Consider the following 27,521-nt stretch of genomic DNA (forward strand, 5'->3'; position numbering starts at 1 on the left):
GGGTCGCCACAACCGCCTTTGTGTAGTATTCGAAAGCTGTCGCAAGACTTCGAGGGTACCTGCTGGATCTATGAAGAGCAGAGCAAGCAAGGAGAGTGTCCATAAGACATGGAAAATTGAGTGCCGCATTCAACAATATCCGGTCGGAGTGATACGCGGAATAGGCGTGTGAGCGAATCATGGATGGGTAAAAAACCCATCGTAAGTGATCAAAAAGGCTGCAAGCCATGGTCGACTCCAAGCGGAATAGGCATTTCAGGGCGGGTGGTGCAGTAACGGTAAAACATGAATTTGCTCTCACATTTGGAGTGGGGATGTTCTTTTCCCTAGAGGTGAGTCTGAAAGACGGATGTGAACACAGATTGTCAGGAGCGGTTTCATTCTTCGGATTTGATGAATATTTCTCCGTCATACTCAGCTTGTTCCCGAACAACTCAGATATGGGTGTGAGTTGTTCAAGGCGCCTGGAAGACTTGGAACGTAGGGCAGGTTGTACCTCTGCGGGCCACAAACAGGCAATACCATTGCGCAAGCAACCGCGACACACAGGCCTACCTTCATCACATTTCTTCCGGCGTCCGCGGCCTGCCGTTACCTTCCCTGGTCAGCGTCTCACATCAGGAAATTAGAGCTCATGTGGCAATTAAACATAGGATAGCATGAGTGTACTGACACGTGAAGCAACCAGTTTTTGTCCTCAGCCTTGCAGGCGGACGTCGTTGTTTCCGTCCCCTGCCTTCGACTCGTTCAACCGAAAACGACATCCTATCAAACTTTGGCGGAGTAGGCGGTGGTTTGCAAGATCGAATAGTTGCGCATTTCCAGGGACAGGATGCGCGGGCATCGACAGTCCAAAACACGTACTGGGTGGATGGGAAGACGGTTTCCGGCAGATTGTCAATGCTACAGCTGCTGTCGCTGTCGCCGTTGTGACTGCTGTCACCGTGATTACCAGTGGTCAATGATAGAAATTGCGATAAATGATGCTTCGCGGCTGGAACTGGGGCAAGGCGAAGAGCAAGTGGGAGGGATGGTGGGCAGGTGCCACGGCCATTTATGGGGGATCTTGTGGGACCAAACAATGGGTAGCGCTTGCCTCCCCTCGCCGATAACAAAATCTGCACAAGGGATAGTCTGCGGGGTTGCTGACTTAAGAATACGTGAAAGCTTCAACTCCGGAGTCCTCGGAATACTCGGAATCCAACCACGAGGTACTGAGCTTTTTGCCACAACTTTAAATTACCTACCCGAGGCTGACAGGAATCGCTCAGGCAATATCCCTGTCACGCGTGTTCTTAGATAAGATAGGAACTGGTGGCTCAGGCGATGATTGGTTTCTACTCATTGGGCATGATTCTTGTTGCCACGGGAGGCTTTGCAGGGATAGGCAAACGGAATTCGCGTCCCTAGCGAAGCTTTGATGTCCCAAAATGGCCTAGTTGCAGACGGACGAGAGATTGCTTTCGAAGAGAAGGGATGAGGAGAAACGAGCGAACCGGCTCTTCCTCGTCCTTTCCTTCTCCTTTAGGTTCGACCGCCTCATGGCTAGGCAGACCCACGAGGTACAGACTTCATCTCGAAACGTCGCACCCTTGAACGCGCCGCAAGCGGTCATAAGATTGAGGTCGAGATGAGAAGGGAGGCTCCAAAGGCTACGATAGTTTAATTTGGGTGTTGAAGGTTGTTTGGTGGTGGTATACGTCTGCGCACAATTTACAAGCAACAAGTATATAAATGATGCCACAAAGCTTCAGACTTAAGCGCAGGAAGAGGTAGGAAGTGATGTTTCCGGTTAGTCAAGCAGGGAAAAGGTGGTGTCCTCCGGCATGCTAATGGGACTTGTCAGACTCATATCAGGCTGGGAAACTCGTAGATGCTGCCACGAGAGACCCTTTCTGGAGAACAGACAAACTCGTCCGGGAGCCACTCTTGCACAATCCCGTCCGGCTTCCAGTATTGCTCTTCAGATTTTACATTCTCACGTCCAAGGACCATCAAACCCGTCGCTACTCCGCTAAGCCATGTCAAAACCATGCCTGAGCCATTGAAACCGGCGCAGATCCACTCTGAAGGACCTGGTCTTGTATCGGTCGCATGAGATTTCATTGGTTGAGTTATGAAAGGGCGCTGAGTTAAACTTGACGAAAGCCGACCAATGTAGGGCATCATGTCGAGAGTGTAGCCCATTGACCCAGTCCACAATTCTTTTACCCTTGATCCATCGGCATCTTCTCCCCAGAATTCCTTCCTGAAAGAGACTGGTAGGACGCCTGTGAGATACGATGCGGTCGGATGGCTGATCTCGCCGTCACTCCACTGGCCCACCTCACCTATACTCCCCCCACTGCCATGGGAGGTACCTCCCCCTGTCATTATCTCTGCTCCGAGGCCTTCCACCCCATCAGGTAGCCCAGGTCGTTGCGAGATGTATTCATAGTCCTTGCTATTGACTATGGACCAGGAGAGACTACCGTTATAGTTTGGGAATGATTTCCCAGGCTTCTGAGCTGACATATGCCCGCGGACAGGAAACAACTTCCCAACTAGACCAGGGATCAGGTTAGCCGTGGAAGCGTCTGTGGCATGGATAACTTGAGAAGCTTTGATGTCGCCGCGAGACGTCTTCAGGACAAACGGCATACTAAGATCGCTTGCAACCTTGATTTCCTGTACCGCCGTTCCTGTTTCGATCGAAAGTTCGTCGGGAAACCCATCTAATAGCGAAGTATAGATAGAGGTGACAAAGCGGTATGGCCACATGGCACCGCTACGGTATTGGATACCTCCATGAAAATGGTCACTGAAGCCAAACCTCTATAAATTGTCAGCGGGCGGGCGGACTTAACGGGATGCGAAGCCCACTTTACCTCTTGAATCGTTTTGGCGTCTAGCACTTCTATCCCTTCCGCAATTATAGGCAGATCAGCTTTAAGTATGTCCAGTTGTGCCACGGATAGGTGCAGCATTTTTGGGTCCGTGAATGCGTCAATAGCCTGCACTTCTCTTACTTCACCTTTGTCATGCCCTTCTCTTTGGGCCAGCTGAAGGATAAATGGTAGATGCTTCATATGAAACGCTAAAATTTTTCGCGCACTCGCAGCGCCGAATCTCTTCTTGGCTTTGGGGTATTCAACGTATGGAGCAACCTTGATATGGCCGCCATTCCTACCGGTCGCCCCGCTGCATATCGTTCTTCCTTCCAGAATGACAACCTTCCGTGGGAGTCCGATTGATTGACTCTCCTTCAAGATGGTGTGCGCAATACTGGCTGCAGACATGCCAGATCCAATTATCACAATGTCGGCAGAATCCGAGAGTTTGTCTGAGTGTATGTTTACAAGCTCTGGATACGGGGGTTGCTGCTGCCAAAACGCCGTCGTACTATTCATAATCGGCAACCGTGGGGCGTTGATGCGTACTAGGGCTTGATTGAAAGAGTCACCGCCCTCGGCGATCGTGGCGAGGAGTCCGCCGAGGCCATAATAAGCATCCCTCAGATGGGAGTAAACGACGCCCATGGCAAATGTTTTCATGAATCTAGGGGGAACAACGGATCCGTTTGTTGCCTCAGTGCCAGTGAGGATTGTGCAATGCGATATAAATAATTAGTACGGCATGGCATTGAGTGCTTGAAGTGTGCCAACTCTTATCTTTTCGCACCCTCTACCCATGTATGTGACGGCGGAGGAGGAACTCTATGCGATTATCGCCGACCTATCATTCACCTTTGCGCGCTCCCGTTCGACTATGTGACCCATACGATCATCTAGCCAATGAAATGGCTGAAGGAAAGAAGCGCTATTCCCAATTAGACAAGCTTTGCTATCTCGGGAGATATTGGGAGTTTCACTGCGGAAAGCGCGAGTTTTGTGCGCCAGGACACTTTCACGACGCTCCTATTGTCCCTCACTTGTTATTTAAATGTGGGCAACGAAGCGAAATCGTTGCGCGGTGAGTGAGGAGAAAGGATATGGAGTACAGCACTTCAGATTTTTCTTTCAACTCAACAATCCCCGCCAATGATCAAAGACAGATTAGAATGGACATCAGCAGCGTAAATTCTTCGAAGAGCACAGCCTACTTTCATAGTTTATTGTTTGGTCTTACAGAACGCTCTGCTACATATTCGAAAGTGTAAGTTAGATACTTCGGAAAAGTTCTCAACGTAGTAAAGAATATTCCGAACATGTTCGAGCACCTCCGACTAGCCGTTTGTAAAAGTACCACACGGCAAACTACTGAACAGCGAAAACCCAAACTCATAGGCACGAAAGTTGGCGTCTTGTCCTCTACAGAAACCCTTCAGCCAGCCTCACCTGTTCGAAGAACGTTCTCTGTATGATCGGCATTGACAGTTACCGGGCGATAGTGGTACTTGTCAGAATTCTTTTTTCGGAATTGTGGAGTGTTTCATCTAATTCTAGTCCAGGGCTCGATTGGAGATGGAAATATTTTGGCTTAAAAGGCGAGGTAACAGTTCAATTAATATGGGCGTCGGGGTCGCAGCAAAAAAAGCATCCTCGCCTGGCATAGTCACAAACGAGCAGTTGGTTACTTCCCCAATTCACCTTTCTCGCATCTGACCACAAAGCCTTAACTGAGACTTACCGATTGTCATGTCAGCCCATACCTACCAGTGCTGTATCGTCCTTTATCACATACCATCAGTCCCATTAAAGAGCCATTGGGCAATCTCCACTATCATGACGTTCACAACCATACATGTTACTCATGGTTCCTGAACAAACGGGGCAACTAAAACGTGCGCCATTCGCTGCACTTAGACACCAAGTCATAGCAGAGAAATCACTACCGGGGGAGCCAGGGTTATGCTTGACTCTCTCCCAAGGATTCTCCACCGTTCGACATTTCCAAGAAGCTAATACCTTGCCTCGACTCACTTCTATTCGTCCTCAATATCGTCGATCCTCGCAAAACGGCCTTGTATATATACATGTAGCTTGACAAAAGGAGACACGAGCTTCTATGTACCCCATTCATTACAGTTGTTCGTACCATGACGCTTCTCCGTAATACACCTATCCACCAAATACTGGTAACGAAACAGGGAGTATCTCCCTATCGCAATAGGAAGATCTAGCGATCGCTATACTGGACCAAATAGCGGGCAACACATTGTCAAAGAGAATTCCAAGCGACACAAGCTCAGATCCATTTTGAGCTTGTTTGAACCAAGTGGCCTGGAAGGACTTATAAACAGGTGCGAGAGGCTAGGAACGTCTACGCAGTATGAACAACTATTCATGTCCGATCAGTCTCAATGTAGCCATGTCCAATACTATGATTACTCGAAACATATCATGATAGCTTTCTAATCTGACACCATATCAAATGCAGTGGCTATGTTTGTGAACCATATGGGGAATAGAAGTAGGCTTCTTCCACGCCCTTTCTGGAGAACTTGTTGCAATGCGCCAGATTTGCAATTCGTCCTCGTCCGTGTTGATCCTCAGTTACTCTTCAATCACGACTCATCATCGAGTGGAGCATCCACATGCATGGTGAGGTCTTTCGCGGGGTTGATGGTGAAGCACGTAGCTGAAGCAAAGTCAGAACATTTGTTGACAGGAAAGAATTGTCTGGTAACTTTACCAACTGCACCAACGAAAGAGAAGACTGCTGCGCATACCCATACGTATCGAAAAGAGGACAGATATGCCTCCTTCAAACCAAGAATACCGGCTTCAATGATCTCAGGGGTGACGTTTGGAAGCGACAGCAGAGCGCTGCGATCACCACTGACCAGAGCGCCAATGAAATCGGGGAGAACTTGAGTGGATAGTCCCAAAGGTAAGACACTGCTAGCAATGCTAGGTCCTAGATTTTTTTCTATCTGGGCATTGAATATAGCGTTATCTAGAAATATTAGCATCGATCAAAGCAGAAAAGTAGTGTCTCCCTACAGATTGCAAGTGACACAGAGCCACCCAGTGAACGCATCGAAATCATAAGGCCGCTTGAAATTGCACTTTATAGCATTTAGTATTTGTAATCATGGACTGCTTAGTGATGAAGAGACGACTGGTATTGCTTACATTAATGCTGGAGGTGCGCTAAGCTGTGCGGCGGCGACGAGACAGGTAAGGCAGACACCGAGCCCAAATCCAACAAAGATAGGGTAGGCCCAAACTGCCGTTGAACTTGATAGTGTTGCTGTGGCCATCAAAGCTGGTTCCCGATTTAGCTCTAGTGCACCAGAGGGAAGCGTTCCAAGATATTTATACACACCATTAAAGATTGTAAATGAAACGAAGGAGGCTACCAATGGGGCTCGCAGTTCCTTGGTGAATAGGAAAAATGCCGTCAGACCGAAGGAGCAAACGATGACAGTAAAAAATGCCACCGCGAAGCTGCAGAAGGTGAGCATGTGTCCTGTGTTGGAGAGTAGTTATATGTGCTTACTGAAGTCCTATCCGCACCGCATCTGTTTCATACAGCACAGAAACTTCAAAAGGCAAAAAGTTGTTAGTGGCCTGTATGTGCACATTAGTTGTTAATGACATCATTGCACAACGCCAATGACACATACGAAGAATACTAAAGTCCATTAGCTATCATTTTGCTCCGTCCCTGAGTGGTGGCGTCTAAACTTACCCATCCCTTCAACAAAAATGCATATCAATGAGATTGCAAAGTTTCGATCTTTCCTGGGAGGGCTTTAGCAAGAGTTAGAGCTCAGTAGGAAATCCTCACTGAAATAAATCATGGTGAATCATTCCGTCCTTCTTAATAAATCCTTGGTGTACTCCAAGTCCGACGAGAAGGAGGACTCCGATCGAGAATGGGGCGATTATATGAGCATCGGTCCATCCGTCTGCTATAAGTCAGTACGCTTCTCGGGCAAAGAATCAGGCTCGGATATACATGGGTTCTGGGACCATGACAAGGCCATACTAAACAGCACGATTCCACTGGCAAGCAAAAGGATGCCGATCCAATCAAGCTGCAAGAATTTTGTCATTAAATATGATTCATTTCGAGGTATGGTTTCTGCACCTTTCTTAATTTTTGTGTCGTTGTCAAGGTTTTTTGCAATGGGCGGGGTGGTGGATTGTAGAAGAACAGGCACAAAATACCCGATACTCCCAAGGCTCCCGCAGTGATGTACCAAAATGTCCGGTAGCCTTGGACAGACCTCTGTACCAAAACAGATCCTACCAGAATTGAGAATACACCGGCAAGACTGATGAAGAGGTTGATACCCGCTTGTGCCGCAGGTCTAAATCTTCGGGGGAGGATCTCGGAAGCTACGGCGTACAGCAGTGGTTGGGAGCCATAAGCGACACCACAAATTACTTCACCAGCAATTGCCATACCCATGGACCTTGCTCGTGCCACAATCATGCTACCAGCAAAGCCGACGAGTGTCGGTACCACAATGAGCCATTTTCGGCCCCAGTAGTCTGCTGCCTGAGACATGGGAGGTCCAAGGACGCACGTAAGAATTGCGATAGATTGTGAGAGCCAGACCGTCTCTGTTGCACCTCCTAAGTCTGCAGCAAGATCTCTAGCATACTAGAAGGAGAGTATGGTCAGTTCGGGTGAGTTTTGAAGCAGAGAAGAGTGCGGTGCGTACAGCAGCTGCACCAACTAGGTTCAAGATTTGTGCGGCAGCGATGAGGTTGACTGACTGTGCAACGTTAGAGAGAATTCGAGGTGAAGAAAGACATGTCCTAGAAATTCGCACCAAGTAAACCAACAATGTTTTGGCCTTGATGCCATGGTAGTTGTCGACGTCGATTGTTGCGACCCTGGGCAAGTCTGCTGCTTCCTCATGATCGCTCGCGGCCGATTTTCTTTCCTCGACAGACATTTTGACAATAATCTTGACGCAACGAGGTCTGACGCAGGCTCAAAGGCTGTAGTGTTTATCAACTGGTCAAGTCAAGTAAAGATGATATTGGCTCGATCTTGTATTGTACAGATGAGTTCGAGGGGTGCATGCACTGTTAGGGATGCCGTGACTGTATTTAGTCTGGACCCGAAGGGCAGCAGTGTCGAAACCTAGACGTTCCCCTCTTCACTTCTCCACACAAGTCCGTGCGAAGTTCCCCACTCACCATCCCCACTGGGCTTTGATTCAATTCCTCCTTATGATTGAGGCTCCAATCTGGATTGCCCATCCTACATGCCGGTTACAAGCCTCTTTGCCGAGTGTAGGTACCGGTATCCTCTGCTGCTTCGTGACCCGACTAGCCCTGTTCCTGGCGGCAAGGGTTATAAGTCAATTCCCTGTTGCAGCTACTCCCCTAATCGAAATGGCAAGCCATCGCACATCTGTTGAAGGAACCCTCCTTGTGTCTTCAATTTTGAGATCTTTGGATATGCAGTCAGTCACTGCAGCCGAATGGAAACATGAGTTCTCAAATCTTGTGTTCACGGCCATTCCAAACGCATCTGAACATCCTCTCTTCAATTACTCGGGATTTGAACCCGGGAAAACCGTCCTGGCCAAAGGCCATGTCAAAGCGCCAGGCAGAAAACCTTTTACATCAGAAGTGATCTACGAACGAGACACGGGAATACAGATGCGTGATGGTATTCGGATTTTCGCGGATATCTTCCGCTCAATTACGTCCGATAAAAATCCGGTGCCAGCTCTGATGCCCTGGAGTGCGTACGGGAAGACAGGTACAGGTGTACAACAGTACGAATCTATGGGCCCTTTTAGTTGTGGCGTGCCATTGGGGAAGACATCGGGCTACGAGAAATTTGAGGCACCTGATCCCGCTGAATGGTGCGAGCGAGGATATGCCATCATCAATGTGGACGCTCGAGGCGCCGGCATGTCCGAGGGTGACATACACTTTTGGGGGATTCAAGAAGCAGAAGATGTCTTTGACACAATCGACTGGGTGTCTAAGCAGCCATGGTGTAATGGCTCTGTTGGAATGGTCGGCAACTCTTGGCTCGCCATATCACAAATTAATTTTGCCTCCCGCCTCCATCATCCAGCTCTGAAAGCACTGGCGCCAATGGAAGCTCTCAATGACCCTTACAGACAATTAGTTACTCGTGGTGGCAAACCTCATAACATGTCGTTCCACAAGTTACTTATTGATGGAATGGCTGGGCCTAACTCGATTGAAAATATGTTCGCAATGTTGGCGCAACGCCCGCTCTACGACAACTATTGGCAGAGTAAATACATCAAAACAGAAGAAATCGACATTCCTCTCTACTTGCTAGCTTCGTACTCCTCTGGACTACACACAGCCGGCTCCTTTCACACCTTTCAGACTGCAAAAACCAAGCATAAATGGCTCAGGGTCCACCCATACCAAGAATGGTTCGACCTTTACCGACCTGAGGTCAACGACGAATTACAAAGATATTTCGATCGATTCTGCAAAGGCATTGACAATGGATGGGAGCGAGATATACCGCCTCTGCGGCTTTCTCTCCTCGGTTTTGAGGGTAGTGCAGTGGCCACAGTTATTGAAAGACCGGAAAACGAATATCCACTCGCCCGGCAGCAGCTTGAGAAATACTATCTAGACCCCTCGGAACGGAAACTTGTACGCCAGTTGCCTGGAAATACTTCCGCCGTATCGCATGAGGCTCATAATCTCACTACAACATCTGTAAGTCTGAACCCTTCTCAGTTCATGAACTTGCGCGAATAGAAGACTGACTAATCTTTGAGGATTTTACCATGTATTTCGATTCATATACAGAAGTAGCAGGTTATGCTAAAGTACGCCTATGGATTTCGTGCGAAGAGAAAGACGATATGGATGTGTGTGTCCAACTTCGCAAAATCAGCGTGGGTGGCCAACCCATGGAGCACCTCAACTATCACTGCCCGGTGCCCGTCAGCGAAGTACCGAATGTCAATATCGTGAAGACATTGGGGCCCCAAGGCTTCTTGAGGGCGTCTCATGCAATTTCAAGGCGGAAACCATTCCCAAACGACATAGGCTCGAACAGTGGTAATGAAGATGAAGAGTCTCAAGAAGTGTTTTATAGCCACGATCGACGGGAACCAGTAACGCCGGGCTCGATAGTTCCTCTGGATATCACTCTTTGGCCAATGGGAATGGTATTTGGACCCAACGAAGGCATCCTGCTGAGGGTGTCTGGCCATGACATGAATTATCCTGAGCTCGAGGTGGTACGGCTAAGAGAAACTGATGACGAAAACGTGGGTGTGCATACTATCTGGGCAGGGGGAAGTTATGACTCTCACCTGGTGATCCCGATCATTTCGAAGGTGTGAATGCCTCTTTATTGTACTTACTAGTATGAAAAGGTCGATCTTTGAAAGTAGTGATCAGTGAGAAGAGGGTTCTGAGGGAAAGTTTGTGAGATTTGGAAAGAACGTTAGATCGAGAGCCTAAAATCGACGATCTTACAGGACCATGAGCAATGGCAAGCCTTGAGCCGAATGATCAAAGCGACGTCGAGGCTGCATTTGGCAAATAATTGCAGCCATGTAGTATGTCTTCCTCTTCAGCCAGCATGCATCATCGCTACATCTGCTTTGCGTCCAGCGAAGGGATCAATCGGTGGCTCGATTAACCCGTTTTTGGATTGCACCAACACTCTCCCGTGATGGCTAGAGGTGGTTCCTTCTAGTATGAAAGTGGAATGCGTCACGGCCCTGAACGTCTTTGGCCAATCAGGCCTTGGTACACAGCTTGAAACTTTTCTCGATGTTATGTCCAATCTCAATGGCAACTTCCAGTAGCACCGACTTGCCACACATGACGGATCGAGTGAGCAGACTTGCCAGCCAAATTCTCCCATTTGAGTGAGCATCGGTCACTTGGCATTTGATTAGCTAGAAATAAAGCAACCAAAAGATAGGCTTGGCTTCCACAACAAGGTGATCATCCTTCTTCTCTCCCTAATTTCATTCACTATCCGCCTTGAAAGACTATCTTTTCGTTCGCCCCTCGTCCAAATTCCTTACGTGCGATGGGTGATCCTTTGACAATGTTGATTCAGCCAACTTCTTTCTCGTAACCCTGCTTCTAAAATTAACAATCTTTCTCCACATTATCCTCGAAGATTCGTCTAGCCATGCTAGTTCCATTTGTTATCATCCACCGACTTCAGAGAAATGCTTGGAGGAGGGCGACTGTGTGACCTGTCGGAACTGCCTGCTGAGCTAAGGCCAGTAAATCCACGATAATCACCAGTGTAGCTTACGTGGTGCGTCTGTCGAGATGGTGGCGAAAGAACCACCTTCCCTACTGTCGTTTTTAGTGTCCACTAACTCGACGGTGGAGTCGCTGTCCTTGGGTACATCGGTTACTGTGGTCGTGATTGTCTTAGTTATATTCTTCAACTGGGCGTAGTGACTGTTTTTATTGCGGTGGGTTCTGCTACATGAACCAGTATTTGGATGCAGATAGGATTCAGTGGCCACAGTACTTCCGAAGAGGCGAGGTGCAACTCTTCGAAGGAGTAACTGCATCGAAGGCATGCACGCACAGATAATACCGACGTCAACTTCGAGGGTAGACATGTACTTCGAGTGGACATAGTCCCCTTGTAATTATGAGACTTATTGTTGCCAGTCGAAGAATGAACTTACAAGTAAAATTCACCGTCTTTCGATACTTGATAAGGCTCCGGAAGCGCACGGCGCTGACGATTGTTACACTATTCAAAGTGTTAGATCGGCTCTTCGTTAAGCCCTGGTGGTATTAAATTAATTTCCACCTACAATAATCCCACGCAGAACATGGCAACAACTTGGACCTTTTTCTTCCGGGGTAATGTTAGTTTAAGGAGATGCGGAAATGGTAGCAGGATAACAGCGATGTCCAGAATAATGTTGACCGAGCTCCCTATCCAGGTTAGGAGGAAGATATTGATACACTGTCCTTCAGTCTCTCCAGTCCAGCCAGTCCAGGTATAGGATATTGGTTTACATTGCCAGATAATAACAGGGAGGCTTGCAGTAAGGCAGGCTACAATTATGCCCATCAGAATGTTGGTCGAAACTGTGAACATTCGATCTGTGAAAATCCGTAGATAGAATGCGAGGATAGAAAGTTTGGTGACGTTGATACTGTAGTAGTAAAGTATTATTCCAACATAGAAACACTAAAACTGTTAATGTCCTAATCGAAGTATTGGAACCATTCAACCTACTTTCATAATAGTTGTGATGCTATCGGGCGGTATAGAGTGGATATCTCTACCAAAACCATAATGTACAACTACCGTATGGTCAGATTATACGAAGCAGAATGTGTTATCTACCCACTGGTGATATCAACCGCAGATGTCGCAATCGTAGAGATCTGTTGATCCTAAGTCGGGTATCTTGCGCAAAAGAGAGTGTACTTACCATTACTGAGAGTATTAGCCCATCGTCCCAACCAAAAGTCGCCTTGAACGGCCGGATTCGTGTGACCATTCTAAGCAAGACCACCAGCAGCGCAATGCCTCCAAAGATACCAGTAATGACAACCAATTTCAATGAATCATCTCTTTTTGGAGCGTTACAATAATCTAAAGTCGTATCTATAGCGACTGGTTAAATTGTCAGTGCACTTTAGGCCTTGTCAAGGGTGCCAGATCTTCTGCGCTTACATAGCAGTTCTTCGGTGCTGCAAATACCCGTAGAGCACCCGGAAATGTTAGCTGCGAAGGTATCGATGTTTGCGCAAAGACAGACTTTGTCTGTCTCTAAGCATGCTCCTTGCTCAATAACCTGGGTGGTGCAGTTCACCTGCTCGATTTGAATCAGCGACCATTCTGGTGTGAGACCCTAAATTCTTTTCAACGTACGGCACATGATGGCAAACGACCAAGCAATTCCTGTGTACGTCCACGCCACGCCACAACGACCAACACTAGTACGACCCAAATCGTATTCATGGTTAGTCGTATTGGGAGTTCAATTTCGAAAGTCCACTGAAAGGGTCCGGGACAAGTACAGGCTCGTTGCGGCATCAAGAAGACGGAGGCGCAAGATGCATTAAAGTAACATTGTAGAGAGCACGAAAGGGGTCTGAATCTCAACCTCTAGGCAGAGTTCTAGGCAACTCTATCGACGAGACACTGCTGCAGCTAGCTATGAAGAGTCAAATTACTTACACTGGTGGCTTGGACTAAGAACCACGAGACGAGTCCAGTGCCTCAACGGCCGCTTCTCAGGCTTATCTGTCCAAAAACTAGGGGTGCATTCCGTTCTCCGCGAATTGGAAATTTGGACCAGTGGGCCATTTATCCCCAGTTCTAGTATGGCCAAGTTGGAAATGAGCGAGACAACTAATAAGTACTAACTAGTGCGGGAGGCTTATAATTAATTTACCCCTTCCCTGCCAATAAAATATTCTGCGGTGGGTGCAGCACTGTCCGCAACCTTTCAAGACTTGATTCGTGAGTTTTGTTCGAATACAACTATCGGATCGTTGGTTCCATAATACCCCACAAGGTGAACGGGATCCTTGGAAAGTGGACGTGCAACGTGCTGTGGTCCATAATAGACTGCGAACGGATCTAGAAACGGCATTGCTCTGGCCATGTTACTCTCGAGGAATAGCACTGTCACCGGAACATGTAGAACGTAGACGTTAGTGACAATCATGATAAACGTAGACGTTAGTGACAATCATGATAAGGACCAAATGCAGTCGAGAATACAAAACAACAGACTGTCCTGTTGCCATTACCCCCACCCACAGCCCGTAAGGGCGCACGTGAGAAAATTTGGAGCGAGCCTGCAGAAGCGCAACAGCATGGCTACTGTATGGAATAGAATTCCCGATGTGGCCCCAAGCATGCTCCTTCCTTCTCGTGTGGTGTGCCGTCGTTACGGATCAATAACTTCGACGAAACTGAGTTTATTATGGGTTCCTCAAGTCTGGAAATCAGCTCGTAGACCCGAAAGGGAGAAGCTGTGGGGAAGATGTGGAGAGATTGAGTGGAGAAGTATGGAGGAAAAGCTCTTGTGGAGATTTGGGCGGAGAAGCTCTTGAGGAGCAGAATTATGTTGTCCCATTTATATTATTAATCCGACTTAGGCACCAACTGTTACTGTAATCTTACCTATGCGTCAGTCCTTAAATTCCCAGCTGTTACCGTCGATCGAGGATTACTCTGTCCACAATTTGGGTGGAGATTTTGTTTGAGTAAATTTTAGTCAAGCATGGAAATATTCATGGAAACCCCGTGTTGGCACAGTGAATACGAGAGTTTCACATGAGCTAGAGAATGCCACCAATCATCCTGTACGATTGACACGCAACAGTGTGTCTACATGCACGAGAGTACCTGTAGCTAAGGGTCTAGAATTCCATCCCACCGCGAGATGTCACCTGCATCAGCGGTTCCTTGGTTCCATTGCCGATTTTCAGCGATACAAGAGCCCGTTGGGACCATCCCCTGCTAAAGCTTAGTCACTCCTTACTTCGCAGTCTAACTAGATTCATTTGCCCTGGTCTCTACATTTGACAACCCCATTTGCTGCCAGCTTTCTTAATCGTAGGTGCCACTTTCTCACCATGAGTTCTTCGTGAAGAGTTGCTAATTTGCTCAGAGTGGGTCAATCCTATAGCACTTGCCAAACTGGCGTGGAAGTTTACATTGTAGACATCACTGCCCTCCCTACTTGAGCTGTATCACGTCGGACGTCATCAGTCTTGTGGACTCAAAGGTCCAAGATGGTCAGGATTTTAAAGGTCAGGCAGACGATCTGGTTTTTCGCGCGAAAAGAATTGTCGAATGCATCGTCGAGGCCGATGATATCAACGGCACAAGGCCGAATGCTCCCAGAATCTAAAAGTCGATTAAGGCGCTTGACAGGTCTGCGAGAACCACATTTGAATGTTGACGCATTAAACTACTCGTCCTACAACATTGTTGATCGGTGATGCTTTCTTCAATTTTCTCGGCGGCCGAGGCGCCCTAGAAGGCTCCTAAGCATAAAAGCTTGAAAGAAGCTGGTGGCAGTCAAGAGGCACTCCAACCATAGTGACGACTACAGTTGCAGTCTGGTTTAGAGCATGCTAGGGTGCCTGCCAGAGCTATATATCATGCTAAATAGCTGCCTGGTGACAAAGATGGGGGAAATATGCAGGGGTGGGTGAAATCGTGGAAAATCAGTGCTTGAAAACGTCCAAAACACTACAGAAACAAGATGGGAGAGACCACGAGATGTATACTGCATGCGAGGCAATGAGTTTCCCTGCAATTCAACCCCATACATCAAAGATGGGCCGGCCATCAACGGGGCTATTGATGTCGATCGCCAAAATTGTCGTATCCCATCAAAGGAATAGGCTATGAAACTCTGAAAAGTTCGACGAGTCTTTGGATCATTAACTCAAGATAGATTTCTGGAGCGTTTGAGTCAAAGCTAGCTCTATGGAGTTTAGAGATACCAGAATTGCAATCAACTCATCTTTGAACTAGTTCATTTTTCGCTCTTACACCCACAGTTTGCGTATTTACAAATCCACCTCGGACTGAAGTGTTGAATTACACGAGGAGCGTTGAAGAATGGAAACACGTCATCGAGTCCAATGGTCCAAGCCACTCCCCGAGGTCGATTATGTGTAAACCCCCACACTTGGGTTGCTTCCTTTGCACGCATGCAAATTACCCTCTTCGTTCCCGCTTAACTCTACATGTAGTAGGAATGGAAGGAGGCTAGGATATTTGCAAGAAGTATTATCGTTGAATAGTATTTTCCTCCACATGTGAAGATCTACCAGTCGTATTGCTTGAGTCTGTCTCGAGCTGTTTGTGCTTCATCTTCAATTATATTCTTAATTTCAGCGTCCCTCGGTATGAAGCGTGCCGCAAAAGGTTGTGGACGCATGTTCTCACAATTGGTAAATGCAAAGATATTAGGCTTGATTTCCCGTCCCTGTGGATGTTAGTAGCGACCAAGATTCCACGGAAGAGGTGGCATTACCTGGCTGTCAAGTCCTGGTTTGATGTTGAATGCCCACAGCATTCTCGAGATGGTCATGAACAAGCCTTGTTCAGCGAGTGGCTGTCCACTGCACACCCTCCGACCCCAGCCAAATGCATTGTGTCCTCTGAGGTTTGGATACGGTCTTGCGATTGTCGAGCCCTTGATGAATCTCTCCGGGTCAAATCGATCTGGATCTGGGAAATCTCTCGGATTTCGATGGATGGCCCAGACATTTCCCATAATCCACGTTCCTTTGGGGATGTAGTATCTCTCATACCAGTCATCTTGTATTGGTGTATGGGGAACGGCACCCAAAACCGTCACAGTACGCCACCTCAACACTTCCTTGACCAGAGCAGATATGTACGGTAGTGACTCCTCGTTGTCGTTGGCGTTTGGCGCACGAAGGCGCCCGACAACACGATCGAGCTCCTCGTGTGCTTTTGACTGAATTTCCGGGAATGCGCACATGGCGAGGACGAAGCTGATGGTGGTCGAACTTGTAGTATCAACCCCACCACCAATCAAATTGAAAGTCATGTTTCCGATTTCGTCCTCGGTTAGGGCGCTTGAGACTTTCTCTCTCAACAGTTGAGTCGAGAAGCATTCTTCTTTTCGACTGGCAGCTTGCTCGCAAAAATTGTAGAAGTAACTCATCATCCATTGTGTTTTGGCCTGGAATTTGGATGGGAAAGCATAGATCCATGCTGGAAGCTTACAAAGAAATGGAATTGTCTCCATCAAGTACAGTCCGGGAATAACAAGGTCGACACCCTCCATCATCTTCAAGGCAAAGTTGCCAATCTCACTGTTCATGCTGTCGATCCGTTTGCCCCAGCCGACGATGCTCACAACGCTAACCGAGTACCGTTCGATTGCTTGCACGTATTGATCTGGGGTCGTTATGAGGTCATGAGTAAGCACTTTAGACTCCGCATCTTGGAATTCCCGGTGACGACGAGCAGCGGAATTACCGACTGCAGATTGCTAAGTTTTTACAGTCAGTACTTCCAGGTTTGACAAATTTCAACGATTGGTAGAACTAATACCATTAACTTGCGATGGAGCTTCCACCGGCTCCCGTATGGCTGGATAACCTGGTTGCTGGTTGATGCGCCAGAGATTTCCCCCATGACGATCAACTTAGGGCGACTGCTGTATATCGCAGCTCTCTTCTCAAGAAGATCGCTGATGGTCCAGCAGTCGTTGCATATTATGATCGGGGTCGAGCCGTTCCACACCGTAGTCATGGGACTCTTGTACACTTTCGCCCATTTCTCATACTGGAGCCAAGGCCTCACAACTGAAAGCGAGAAGTAGTTCCCAAAAACAGGAATTGGGAATGGGCCAGGTGGCAATTTCCGACGGAGGAGAAGTATGCGAATATAGTCAGCGAGGACGAAGAGAAATGCGCCGATGACAGCAATCCAGACGGCAGAGAGTTTGGAAGGGGAGAAATCGACGTTCTTTGTGAAATTCATGTCACCTTCATACGTCTTGAGTGGGTGATACGATGGCGGTAACGAACTTGACGTTGGTTTTCTTAAGACACTCTCAGATATATAGTTGTATGTGAAGGAACCTCCGTTCCGCGGAGCGGGGGTACCTCGGGGATTTGCAATACCTGTGTGACGTAGAAAGAGACTTCGACGAATGAGGTTAAGCAATAAAGCCTGCTTGATGATTGTGGCCTTTGCGGGGAAGAGAAGGCTCGTATTCTTGGTGATACTCCTATAGCCGGTGCCATCCTGGATTCACCGAGTCAAGGGTTGAGGATCCATAAAAAATAAATGGTTCAAACCGGCAATAACGCGCAAATGTCAAAGACTGAGTCCTGCCTCTGGGCCGACAGAGGAGTGCTGAGGGCGAATGTGGACCTTTGTGGAAGGGCTCGTTAAATCAACACCTACCTTCCTCGACGCTCGGAGAACGGGCTTAGAATTTCTTGCTCGGCAACTCGTTGCAGAGGGTAGGATATGTTTGCGATTTCGAAAGAGCTCAGGGTCCCCACAAAATTATGTCTGCCCCACAAACACACTATTTCAAGGCCTGGAGTAATCTGGAGACATCGGAGCAGTCGCGGTAGTGCGCTTGGTTCATGGAGTTGCTGGACACGGACCCACTTAGTCGGAAATTTCCGAAAATGAAACAACGAGTCTACACTATGCTCGTCGATAAAACTAACACCGAATTGTTCGCTTAGGTTTGTGACTCCTTACTCGCAACCAGGGCCTCCCCCGATTGACTTTCTCCAAAGTAAAAACTCCCCACGCAAAGAAATCCAAATCCACATGCAGTCTTGAGATCGCACCACAATACGAAGACCCCATTCCGATACAACGATGATTGAAACAAAACTTGTTGAACAGTAAAGGCTCAGCCAACGGCTCAAGCAATGGCTTAAGCAAGGCTCCAGCCACAACTGGCGCATGGCGTCTAGACACTTTGTGGAAGATCGTGTTGGACTTTCGACGTCTCCGTTTCAACGGCCTAGCTGACTAGAAGGAGAAATATACAAGTTGGAGGTCTTTGGTGAGGTCCCAGACAGAGGCTATCTCGGGCACGTTCTATCATATAATGCTCGAGCCAGCTTTGATACCTTATACCAAAAACGGTCTTGTGAGTCATGCACACTTTGATGTGTGTTTTGAGGAGTCTAACAAGTTGTCTTCAGTGACTCATTGGCGATGGTGTTGTGTCTAGATTTCGGATCGAAAAGGGCTAGATCGACTTCAAAGAACGCTATGTCATGAGTGAAATGCTTACACAAGAACGGATTGCTAGAAGATCTCCCACAGGTATGTCGTGACCAAGGGATGTGGACAATTCAGCTGAGTTCAATAGGGGGTCTATCGTAGTCCGTTCACTGACCTTGCTGCCTTTCCTCACCCCACCGTAGGAAATACCAGCATTATTCCATACAAGGGCAAATTATTGGATGGACTGCCATACGAGAAGGACTCTGAGACTCTTAAACTCACGAGAGTCTACCATTTCAAGGTCAATGGGATGGTAAGACCTTTACTGCTCATCCCAAGTATGATACATCGACAAGAGAAATGGTCGCCTTTGGCTAAAGGCGAAGCCACAAAAGACATTTTCATTGCGTCTATTAAGAAGCATGGAAAACTGACGGACCAATACTGGATCGAGACACATGTTGCAGGTTGGTAACATGAGATGTGTACGACCGAAAACTATGTAAGCCATTTCGGCTTCCTGAAGTGATGCCCCAAAGTCTGACATATCAGGTCATGTCCCCATCATCTCGAGGCACATGAGTCTCGATCTTATGAGGGCCGGAGGCCGTGGCTGGCAGTGGCAACCACACAGCCCATACTACATCAGCATTCTCACGAGGCGGAATCCAAAAACTAGTGACGTTAAGGTATGAGGACCTATGATGTTGCATGCCCTTGTCGTTATGTTGCTCATATTGCGAATTAATACGAGAAGGACGGCGAGATCCATTTATACATGACGGTGGCGGATGGCATTGTCTTCGGATTTCTGTTCCCTGACAAAGATGGAAATGCACCTCCGTTTAGCGTACATCCAAGTCATCTCTCCAAATGGGAGATTGGTCCTACTTCGTCGAATCTAAAATTGGATCCGAACAAGTTCTCATTCAACTCGACGATGAATTTCCCGGTATCGAAAGGATTCGGCTATATTTTTGGCAATCTCCGGGATGACAACCTCGGGTCAACGGACTGGGAGTTTCTTTCAACTCGAGTGGGTGGCACGTCTAGACTTCACACCTTTCTCAAGCTATATACGCTAACATTCCCCCAGGCGGATTTACACCGTTCAATTCCATTTTCAAGTATGACGTGGAAACTACTAAGCTGGTCACTTACTCGGATGGCCCTCACCGCCTCTACCAAGGACCTGATTTTATACCTCGCTTCCCTCTGCTCCAGAAGGCAATGGTTGGTCAATAGCTTTGGTCAATAACTACCAAGACATGCTGACAGAGTTGGCTATCCTGGATACGAACGACATGACGAAGCTTGTTGCAGTCATAAAGTTGCCATTAACATTGCGTCACGGAGAGCATGGCAAAGGGGTTGACACTGCGGATATAGACAGCCATCTACTTCCTGTTGAGTTGCATTAGTAATCGGTGGCACAACATGAAGTTTCGCCTGCATTAAATGTATTTACTGCCAGCGAAATCTTGAAGGTCCAAAGACGTTGCCTTCGTAAGTACAGTATCAATCCTTGGTTTCTCGATCCCAGATTGATTTTGCACCTCTGCGCTAGTCGGTTACGATTACTATTGTGACAATTTCGCTGGCAAAGATACAGGATGTCACAGGCCTCTGTGCTCAGGTTGTGCCTTCTATGCTGCAATGCTGTATGTGTACGTATAACCTGACGCAATCTAAGGTCTCTCGAGCCGTTGACTCTGCAGAGACATTTACCAAAGTGAAAACCTCCTGTTTTGGGTTTGCGTGAAGCAAGATTCATTGATTGTTTGCCGACATGGGCATACAAGGTTTCATGATGTGCTTCCTCAAGCTCAATGGTAGGCGATAGCTTCGTGAAATGTTCTTTCATGATGTTCTCCTGTGACGACTAGTTTGAGTATCTATAAGTCGAATGTGACACGCTGCATAATAGGCTTTTCGGTTGAATAGGGAGCAGCAAAACAGCGCAATCCATTGAAGGCTGTCAGTAGAGACACCGTTCAAATCTGTCTGATATCTCAATTTGCTATCATGTGGCTATCTATGTGGTTTCCAGCTTTACCTCTAGTACGGCAGTGACACCAGATTGAACTACCTGGACAGCTTTGGGCAACTGTTCCAAAAGCTCCTCAATCGTACTCACAGAACATCCCCAGCATTTCCCCGCGGTTGCAGCCTTTGCAATTCCGGAGTAGTCTGGCGTTGGTTCGAAACTGATGTGGAGGTCCAGGTTGTTCACCTTACTACCTTCGCCATCCGGATGCACAAGTAGCAAAGACTTTCTCGGAGCGTTCCAACCCTTATTGTTGAGAACTATGGTAAGAATAGGGATATCATATCTCCCAGCAATCCAGTACACTGATGATGGCACTGAGAACATATAGGTTCCGTCTCCAACAATCTGGCAGACAAAACGACCTTGATTTGTTCCATGACGATTCCCAGGAGTCCGTTGTTCGAAGTCTGTTGCTAGCTTGATGCCGAGAGCACCGCCGCCCGACCAACCTAGACCGCCACCGCCGCAGTTGATCCACGATTTGGGCGACACAGGTGCGATCTGGTCAGCGAAGGCTCCTGTCAAAGTCACGGCTTCAATAGCAAATATTGTGTCTGAAGGCACAGCCGCCTTGACTTTGGCGGCCAATAAATGTGGTTGAATCACAGAACTCACTGGCGGTGAAAGAGGCTTTGCCAGATCTTTTAAATATTGCTGCCTCGTGTCGTATAGTCGTTGCCTCTCTTGTCCGGCTTTCCGATGTTCCTCAGTCCCTAGTTCACTCGACAGGTTTAACTTGATGTGGTGTGAAATCTGATTCAAAGCAAGCGCCGAGTCGGCTTTGAAACGAGCTGATGCAGGAATGTAGAACACTGGCATTTGTTGTTTGAGCGGGTCAATATCGATGTGAATGATCTTTGCCCCAGGGGTCGGCTTGCATCTGGTGGGAATCCATGGAACATCGCAATCTACGACAAGAATAAAATCTGCTTTCTCGATTTCTTCGTGCACTCCATACGCAAACCCGAGATACGCCGGATGATCTGCAGGGAAACACACTTCAGACCCACCACTATCGAGAACTTTGAGGCCTGGTACTTGATCAGCTACAGCGACTGCTGCCGAGAGACCCTCGGCCTTGCGCCCCGAATACCCGACAACGAGAAGAGGAGATTTTGCGTTGACAAGGGCGATTGAGATGAGCTCCACAGCATCGCCAGCGAGCGGACCGGAGACGACTGGCTCCCAGAGTGATTGATCCAGACTGTAAGGTTCAATGATCTCTTCCATGGTCTCTCTTGCTCCACAAAGATATACTGGACCCTGCGGGTCACTGGTTGCAAACTGTAAGGCGCGGTTCACAATTTGTTTAATGTTGCGACCTGCCTTTATTTCGGACGTGTATCTGCAATATTGGGCTACAAGCTGTTTTTGGTCGGGTATATCTTGGAGCCAATGGATGAATTCTGTCCGGGAACCTCGATATTCGCCCTCGATGGTATGGGGCGATAATCCGGCAAAAATCAAGACGGGCGCACGACCACAGGATGCATTGTGAACAGCCGCGGCTAGTGCTTGAGTGCCAACATCGACATGTACAATGACACATTGAGGTTTACCGGTAAGTCGAGCATATCCGTCGGCCATTGAAAGAGCCACCATCTGAGAGATTTAGCTGATAGATCTGGCGCGTAATATGAGCCACAAACCTCGTTGGGGCAGGTGATAATCCTTGGGAAGCCGGATTTGATTTCATTCTGACCGCACACAATGGCTTCCATGATTGCTGGGTGGTCAGACCCAAGGTTTACGAAAATATGAGTGATGCCAGCCTAACCTATACTTAGCGCGGGCCAAATAGAAGCGATGGAAACTTTGGTACCTCGCATAGTGCTTCAAAAAAGGCATATGACGCCGTATACGTCCTGAGACCTGTTAGCATTGTAGACAGGACGTACATCTGTGGTTACCTTTTTGATTGTAGAGCCATGACTGAGATTGTTCTGCTACCGAGGGATGGTCGTCGTCCAAGAAATGGGGCGGTTTGAGTGGCACCTAACTCTATAACCAGTAGCACTGCTGAGAACTTTATCGAAACATCGATCTGTGGCAAAGCGCAACGTTCCCTAGCAAACCCCCGAAAGGAATATTTTGTTTATGACGCGACTCGCTTTTGATTTTGGATTCCCGTCCCCACAGTCTGGAGAGAATGATGCTTGGTGCGGTCCGCGTACAGATTTGATTCCGGATACTGGCATGCAAAGGTTGAGCCCCAATCGGAAACGAAGTCGGGGTAGTCCAAAGCTCCAATGGCGGAACATTCCGGTCATCTGAATGGTAGAATCTTCAGTGCTGACAAGTTTTCAAGAGTGCTGATGAACGTTCACGCTTGAATCTGTTGAGCTAGGTTCCAGAGAATCTGGGAATGTTGTTCCGGCGCTATCACAACAGGCTGTGGCACTGTCAAGCCAAAAAGCGGTTTGACCTTGGCCGAATGAGTGATTGAAGTCTTCGCATAATTATGAGCTTCAAGGTCAGAAATGTTGCTCTACCCGGAAAAATGCCCGCTTATTCGCCACAGTTAGGATATTGGAATGGAATGACGTGATATTTAAACCTCAGTTTTCGTTGGCTTGACTTTGGTGATAGCTAACTCGTGCCCTCGGAGGTGTCACCACCCATTCTATTTGAGACATAACTTTATATGCAGACCACAAAAACGGAAGCTTTGTATTTGTGTAGCCTTCTATATAAGCTTTGTTTGCTCCGAGTGCACAAATTGCTAAGCGTGCGACGATATCGGGCGTATGGGCATGCCGAAAGTGGGACAAAGCTTGAGATACAGGTCATTGTCGACTTTTTGCAACCTGCGCCTGGAGAAACTCCAATCCACTTGTAATTGTCTCAAACAGCTTGTCACCAGCATTAATTCTAGCGTCGAAACCATGGGGTGCTCCTTCGACAATTACCAAATGAGTATCGGAGCCCTTAGCTTTCAATTCCTCATGCGCACGCCTTGCAAACTTGACATCCACTACCGTGTCTGTGGTGCCGTGTATGAAATATGTCGGGGGGAAATGCCCGGTCGAAAACAACTTGGTTGGCTCCACTACCGCATAATCTTCTTGTGGTAGTATTTTATCTAAGAGAGTTCCCTCCTTCAGACCCGTCAACAGCCAAGCATTGCGAGGAGTGCTGAGATCAGGGCCCTTGGGCCCGAAAGGTGGTGGAGAACCTGTCGGCGGTGGAACTTCATCGAAGACCTTTAGCAAGAACTGTTCACTTACTGGACGTAGCGCTGATAGCGCATTCTGAGGTTCGTGGTAAAAGGGATCTTCCAGATACTTCATCCCAAATAGGTCTAATATCGCCAAAGGTGGCTTTGGCTGTCCAGCCTTGATCAGAATCACAGTTAGCTGCTTGAGGATGATATCCATGAGTCCTTGTCACTTGCCAGCAAAAGTGCGAGAGTCCCACCACAGGAGTGGCCTAGCGTGACTATTTTTTCGCCATTCACCTCCACATCAGCTTCCTGCTTGAGTAGCTCAGGCAAATCTTTTTGGGCCCATTTGTAGCAATCGATCGCGTCGGCTACCGGTCCCTCGCGCACGGATATTGTTGGACAGAGTCGATAGTTGTATGATACCACGACGAACTCCAGATCCAGAAGTTTCTCGATGTGCGGAGTGCCGAGCATTGCTTTGGACCCTACAGTGAAACTTCCGCCATGGTGATAGATTGCTGTGCCAGTCAAGCCGGTTATCAATTGAAATGAAAGACTTGTAAAGGATTGGACCAACCTATTGCCTTTGGTTGGGATGATTCCGCTGAGTTCCAATACACATCAGCTGTAAGAATCACTTCTCCGTCCCTATCCTTGACTACTTTGTAGATGAACTCTTTTTGTCCCATGATTGGATTGCGAGATTGAAGAAAGCTATAAATTACTAGTGTATTCAGCTGCCGCACACTGCTTGCAAAATTGATTTCTTGGAGCTTATTTAATGGCCGAATGAGAAAAGTTTCGTCGCGAGGTAAAATATACTGTAGAACTGGAATACAAGTCTCAACGTTTTAGCGTCCCTGCAAACCCTCGCAGGCGACAGGTGCATGTCCATCAACTATGTCCGAGTGAGCCAATAATGCCCGAGTGAAAAGGGTGTTCCGAGTTCCGCGGTGAATTCCGACACTACCTACGCACTGGATTAGTCCCACGACGAATTGCAAATGGATCCCTTCATCCCGATTTGACATGCCGAAAATCATTTCTCATCCGAGGTGGTCGCTTGAAGCAATCTCAACACGGCCCTGGATTAGCGGACTACCGGCCGGAGGATGCGTATGAATAAACGGCATTTAGCCAAGGGCGCTTCGGAAGTAAGGACGTAGATATAGCATATATACCAGAGCATAGTCATGATTTCTGACCGAAGAGATGGTTCAGACTGTGTTACATATCTCTCCCTCACATGTAACAGAGAATATCCTGTTGTTTCCAGGCAAGCCATGGTTACCATCAGTCTAAGAGAAGCACTTTTGCTTCTTGGAGTATTGTTGATAATCACCAAGGCGGTAGGGATCGGACCTTTCTCCAATAAGCGAGCTGGTCTGGCTCCTGGTCCACCAGGTGTGTGTTCTTACTCTGTAGAAGATCCATCCATGATTGACAACATCACAGGAAAACCGTTCATAGGAAATCTTCTTGATGTTCCACCTTTCCACTCGTGGCTCAAGTTCAAAGAATGGGCGGACCAGTACGGACCAATCATGAGTATCAATCTTGGTGGTCGGTTGAATTACATTGTATCAACAGAGAAAATCGCCAATGATCTTTTACGTGAACGCGGGAACATATACTCGGACCGCGAACAAACCCCAGCTGGTGCGCAGCTCTTGAGTGGTGGGCTTCGACCTCTTCTCCTGCCTTATAACGGTAAGTTCTTCGTTACCACATCAAGATTTGCTCTTACCATAATCTAGACGTGTGGCGTAATGGAAGGAAACTAATGCATCATTTGACAATGACAAAAAAAGCCAACAGCTATCAGCCCACACAACTGTTGGAGTCTACCAAAATGCTTCATGACTTGATCAAGAGCCCGAAAGATTACGAATTCTTTTTCGAAAGATACGCCTCAGGGGTAATCTTCAGACTGGCTTTTGGGAAGAGGATCGACGAGAAGAACGAGCCAATACTCAGGAGGATCGTCAAAGTCAATCACACTCTAGAAAAAGTCGCATCACCTGGGAGTTATCTGGTCGACACGTTTCCAAGCCTGATGTACCTCCCGAGATTCTTGGCACCGTGGAAGCGAGAATTGGAGGACTACCACACCTTCGAAAGTACTCTCTTCAAGGAGCTCTTGGAAGACGTCAAAAAGGACCTGAAAGAAGGACAGGCTACGGACTGCTGGGAAAAGTATTTTGTTGAACACGCAAGTGAATACAGCTTGACTGAAGAGCAGGGTGCATACGTGATTGGAACTCTCTTCGAAGCGGGTTCTGGGACAACAGCGGCGGCAATGATGTCTTTTCTTCTGGCCATGGTACACTACCCTGAGTGGCAAACCAAGGTGCAACACGAGATTGATCAAGTGGTTCCAAGATCGAGGCTTCCAACATTCGACGACTTGCCAAACTTGCCCACAGTCAGAGCGATGGCGAAGGAAACCGTCCGCTGGCGGCCTGTAACTGCGGGAGGGGTGCCGCATATGCTCTCCCGAGAAGACACTTACAATGGCTTTGTGTTACCCGCAGGGACGAATGTCCATGCCAATCAATGGGCAATTCATCATGACAAGGAGCTTTACCCGGACCCCGATAATTACAACCCAGAACGATGGCTTAACCCTAAGTATCCGACATACAAAGAGCCGCTCACCATTCACCCCAATCTGCAAAACTTCTCCTGCTTCGGATTTGGCAGGCGCATCTGCCCAGGACAAAACATCGCCGAGAGGAGTCTGTTCATCTTGGTTGCCAGGATCATGTGGACATGCAAAATCTCGAAAGCTAAGGACGCCACAGGCCACGAGATCGACGTTCCTCTTTACAATTACACTACTGGTTTCAACGCTCAGCCAAAATCGTTTCCGTTCGAGCTCAAACCTCGCGACGATAGTCGCCTGGGTGTCGTCGAAAAAGAGTATGAGTTCTGGCAAATGAACGATCCACTTGTCGGAAGATGAGATCGGAGTACAAGCTCCTTTGGTTGTGTACGAAATATGGCTATATAAGGGATTGACGCAATTAATTATAGTAAGTTTTGGGAGATCTATCACTGAGTACCATCCTGGCAGGCGTGTGAGGGTCAGGAAGGATAACCTCAAACGCAAAGAATCATTTGCAGAGACATTTATATCCGCTTAGCAGTGGATCAGGATTCTCAATCCTCAAACTAAAATGGGCGTGCAAAAAGAAACTCTTTTACATAGAATTATTATTATCGGCTGAAATCTACATGCAGTGTGTTTAGATTAGATTAGAGTGCGAATAATCATTGCCATCTGGGCGCCCAAACCAAATCAGGCGTGCGTACAACACTTAAGTGAGACTCAGCTCAGGCCAAGCCACACATGGTAAACTTTGAGCCGGTCCTGAATCAGCACAGAGGCGGGAGCAAAAAATGAATTGTGAACCGAGCCGTGCTGCAAAGGAAAAAGTCTAGGTACTGCTGGATTCTTAAAGTGTGGCTTTAACTCTACGGCAATGTGCTCCGTACAGCCCATTGCTTTTATGACAATCCGACACTAAACCAGTGCTATTCAGATGGAGTTCGCGGAAAGACAAGAAAGGAGCTCTGAAGGTTGTACGGAGGTCTTTGGTACTATAGTTATCATGAGTTTTCTGCAGTCTCATGGTCTCATGGTAAACAGTCCTCACTTTGCAGCAGTATCGGTGATGACCAAAACCGAAGAGAGAGTACTCT

The 27,521-nt window shown here is 47.7% G+C and overlaps 9 protein-coding genes across 9 annotated transcripts; 4 read left to right on the forward strand and 5 right to left on the reverse strand.

The window, feature by feature from the left end:
• Window positions 1–1,848: 1,848 nt before the first annotated feature.
• Window positions 1,849–3,518, reverse strand: LTR84_011949 (uncharacterized protein; the record flags this gene model as incomplete). The annotated part of the gene is made up of 2 exons (XM_064855476.1): window positions 1,849–2,814; window positions 2,868–3,518. The coding sequence occupies 2 exons, from the start codon at window positions 3,516–3,518 to the stop codon at window positions 1,849–1,851; spliced, it is 1,617 nt and encodes a 538-aa protein (XP_064699869.1).
• Window positions 3,519–5,485: 1,967 nt separating this feature from the next.
• On the reverse strand, window positions 5,486–7,834 carry LTR84_011950 (uncharacterized protein; the record flags this gene model as incomplete). The annotated part of the gene is made up of 11 exons (XM_064855477.1): window positions 5,486–5,877; window positions 5,925–5,989; window positions 6,057–6,371; window positions 6,424–6,494; window positions 6,551–6,558; window positions 6,616–6,668; window positions 6,715–6,835; window positions 6,886–6,964; window positions 7,018–7,536; window positions 7,598–7,651; window positions 7,709–7,834. 11 exons carry the CDS (start codon window positions 7,832–7,834, stop codon window positions 5,486–5,488), a joined length of 1,803 nt encoding a protein of 600 aa, XP_064699870.1.
• A 445-nt stretch (window positions 7,835–8,279) lies between these two features.
• LTR84_011951 (uncharacterized protein) lies at window positions 8,280–9,647 on the forward strand (the record flags this gene model as incomplete). The annotated part of the gene is made up of 1 exon (XM_064855478.1): window positions 8,280–9,647. The coding sequence occupies one exon, from the start codon at window positions 8,280–8,282 to the stop codon at window positions 9,645–9,647; it is 1,368 nt and encodes a 455-aa protein (XP_064699871.1).
• A 107-nt stretch (window positions 9,648–9,754) lies between these two features.
• On the forward strand, window positions 9,755–10,240 carry LTR84_011952 (uncharacterized protein; the record flags this gene model as incomplete). The annotated part of the gene is made up of 1 exon (XM_064855479.1): window positions 9,755–10,240. The coding sequence occupies one exon, from the start codon at window positions 9,755–9,757 to the stop codon at window positions 10,238–10,240; it is 486 nt and encodes a 161-aa protein (XP_064699872.1).
• A 5,451-nt stretch (window positions 10,241–15,691) lies between these two features.
• Window positions 15,692–17,385, reverse strand: LTR84_011953 (uncharacterized protein; the record flags this gene model as incomplete). The annotated part of the gene is made up of 3 exons (XM_064855480.1): window positions 15,692–15,853; window positions 15,902–16,891; window positions 16,954–17,385. 3 exons carry the CDS (start codon window positions 17,383–17,385, stop codon window positions 15,692–15,694), a joined length of 1,584 nt encoding a protein of 527 aa, XP_064699873.1.
• Window positions 17,386–18,653: 1,268 nt separating this feature from the next.
• LTR84_011954 (uncharacterized protein) lies at window positions 18,654–19,848 on the forward strand (the record flags this gene model as incomplete). Its single annotated transcript, XM_064855481.1, has 5 exons — window positions 18,654–18,702; window positions 18,804–19,070; window positions 19,156–19,292; window positions 19,361–19,643; window positions 19,700–19,848. 5 exons carry the CDS (start codon window positions 18,654–18,656, stop codon window positions 19,846–19,848), a joined length of 885 nt encoding a protein of 294 aa, XP_064699874.1.
• Window positions 19,849–20,638: 790 nt separating this feature from the next.
• Window positions 20,639–22,374, reverse strand: LTR84_011955 (uncharacterized protein; the record flags this gene model as incomplete). Its single annotated transcript, XM_064855482.1, has 2 exons — window positions 20,639–22,255; window positions 22,303–22,374. 2 exons carry the CDS (start codon window positions 22,372–22,374, stop codon window positions 20,639–20,641), a joined length of 1,689 nt encoding a protein of 562 aa, XP_064699875.1.
• A 1,065-nt stretch (window positions 22,375–23,439) lies between these two features.
• On the reverse strand, window positions 23,440–24,290 carry LTR84_011956 (uncharacterized protein; the record flags this gene model as incomplete). The annotated part of the gene is made up of 2 exons (XM_064855483.1): window positions 23,440–23,988; window positions 24,111–24,290. The coding sequence occupies 2 exons, from the start codon at window positions 24,288–24,290 to the stop codon at window positions 23,440–23,442; spliced, it is 729 nt and encodes a 242-aa protein (XP_064699876.1).
• An 809-nt stretch (window positions 24,291–25,099) lies between these two features.
• On the forward strand, window positions 25,100–26,781 carry LTR84_011957 (uncharacterized protein; the record flags this gene model as incomplete). Its single annotated transcript, XM_064855484.1, has 2 exons — window positions 25,100–25,526; window positions 25,574–26,781. The coding sequence occupies 2 exons, from the start codon at window positions 25,100–25,102 to the stop codon at window positions 26,779–26,781; spliced, it is 1,635 nt and encodes a 544-aa protein (XP_064699877.1).
• Window positions 26,782–27,521: the final 740 nt, after the last annotated feature.

This window comes from Exophiala bonariae (genome assembly GCF_035927105.1).
Source record: "Exophiala bonariae strain CCFEE 5792 chromosome Unknown scaffold_62, whole genome shotgun sequence".
Taxonomy (NCBI): domain Eukaryota; kingdom Fungi; phylum Ascomycota; class Eurotiomycetes; order Chaetothyriales; family Herpotrichiellaceae; genus Exophiala; species Exophiala bonariae.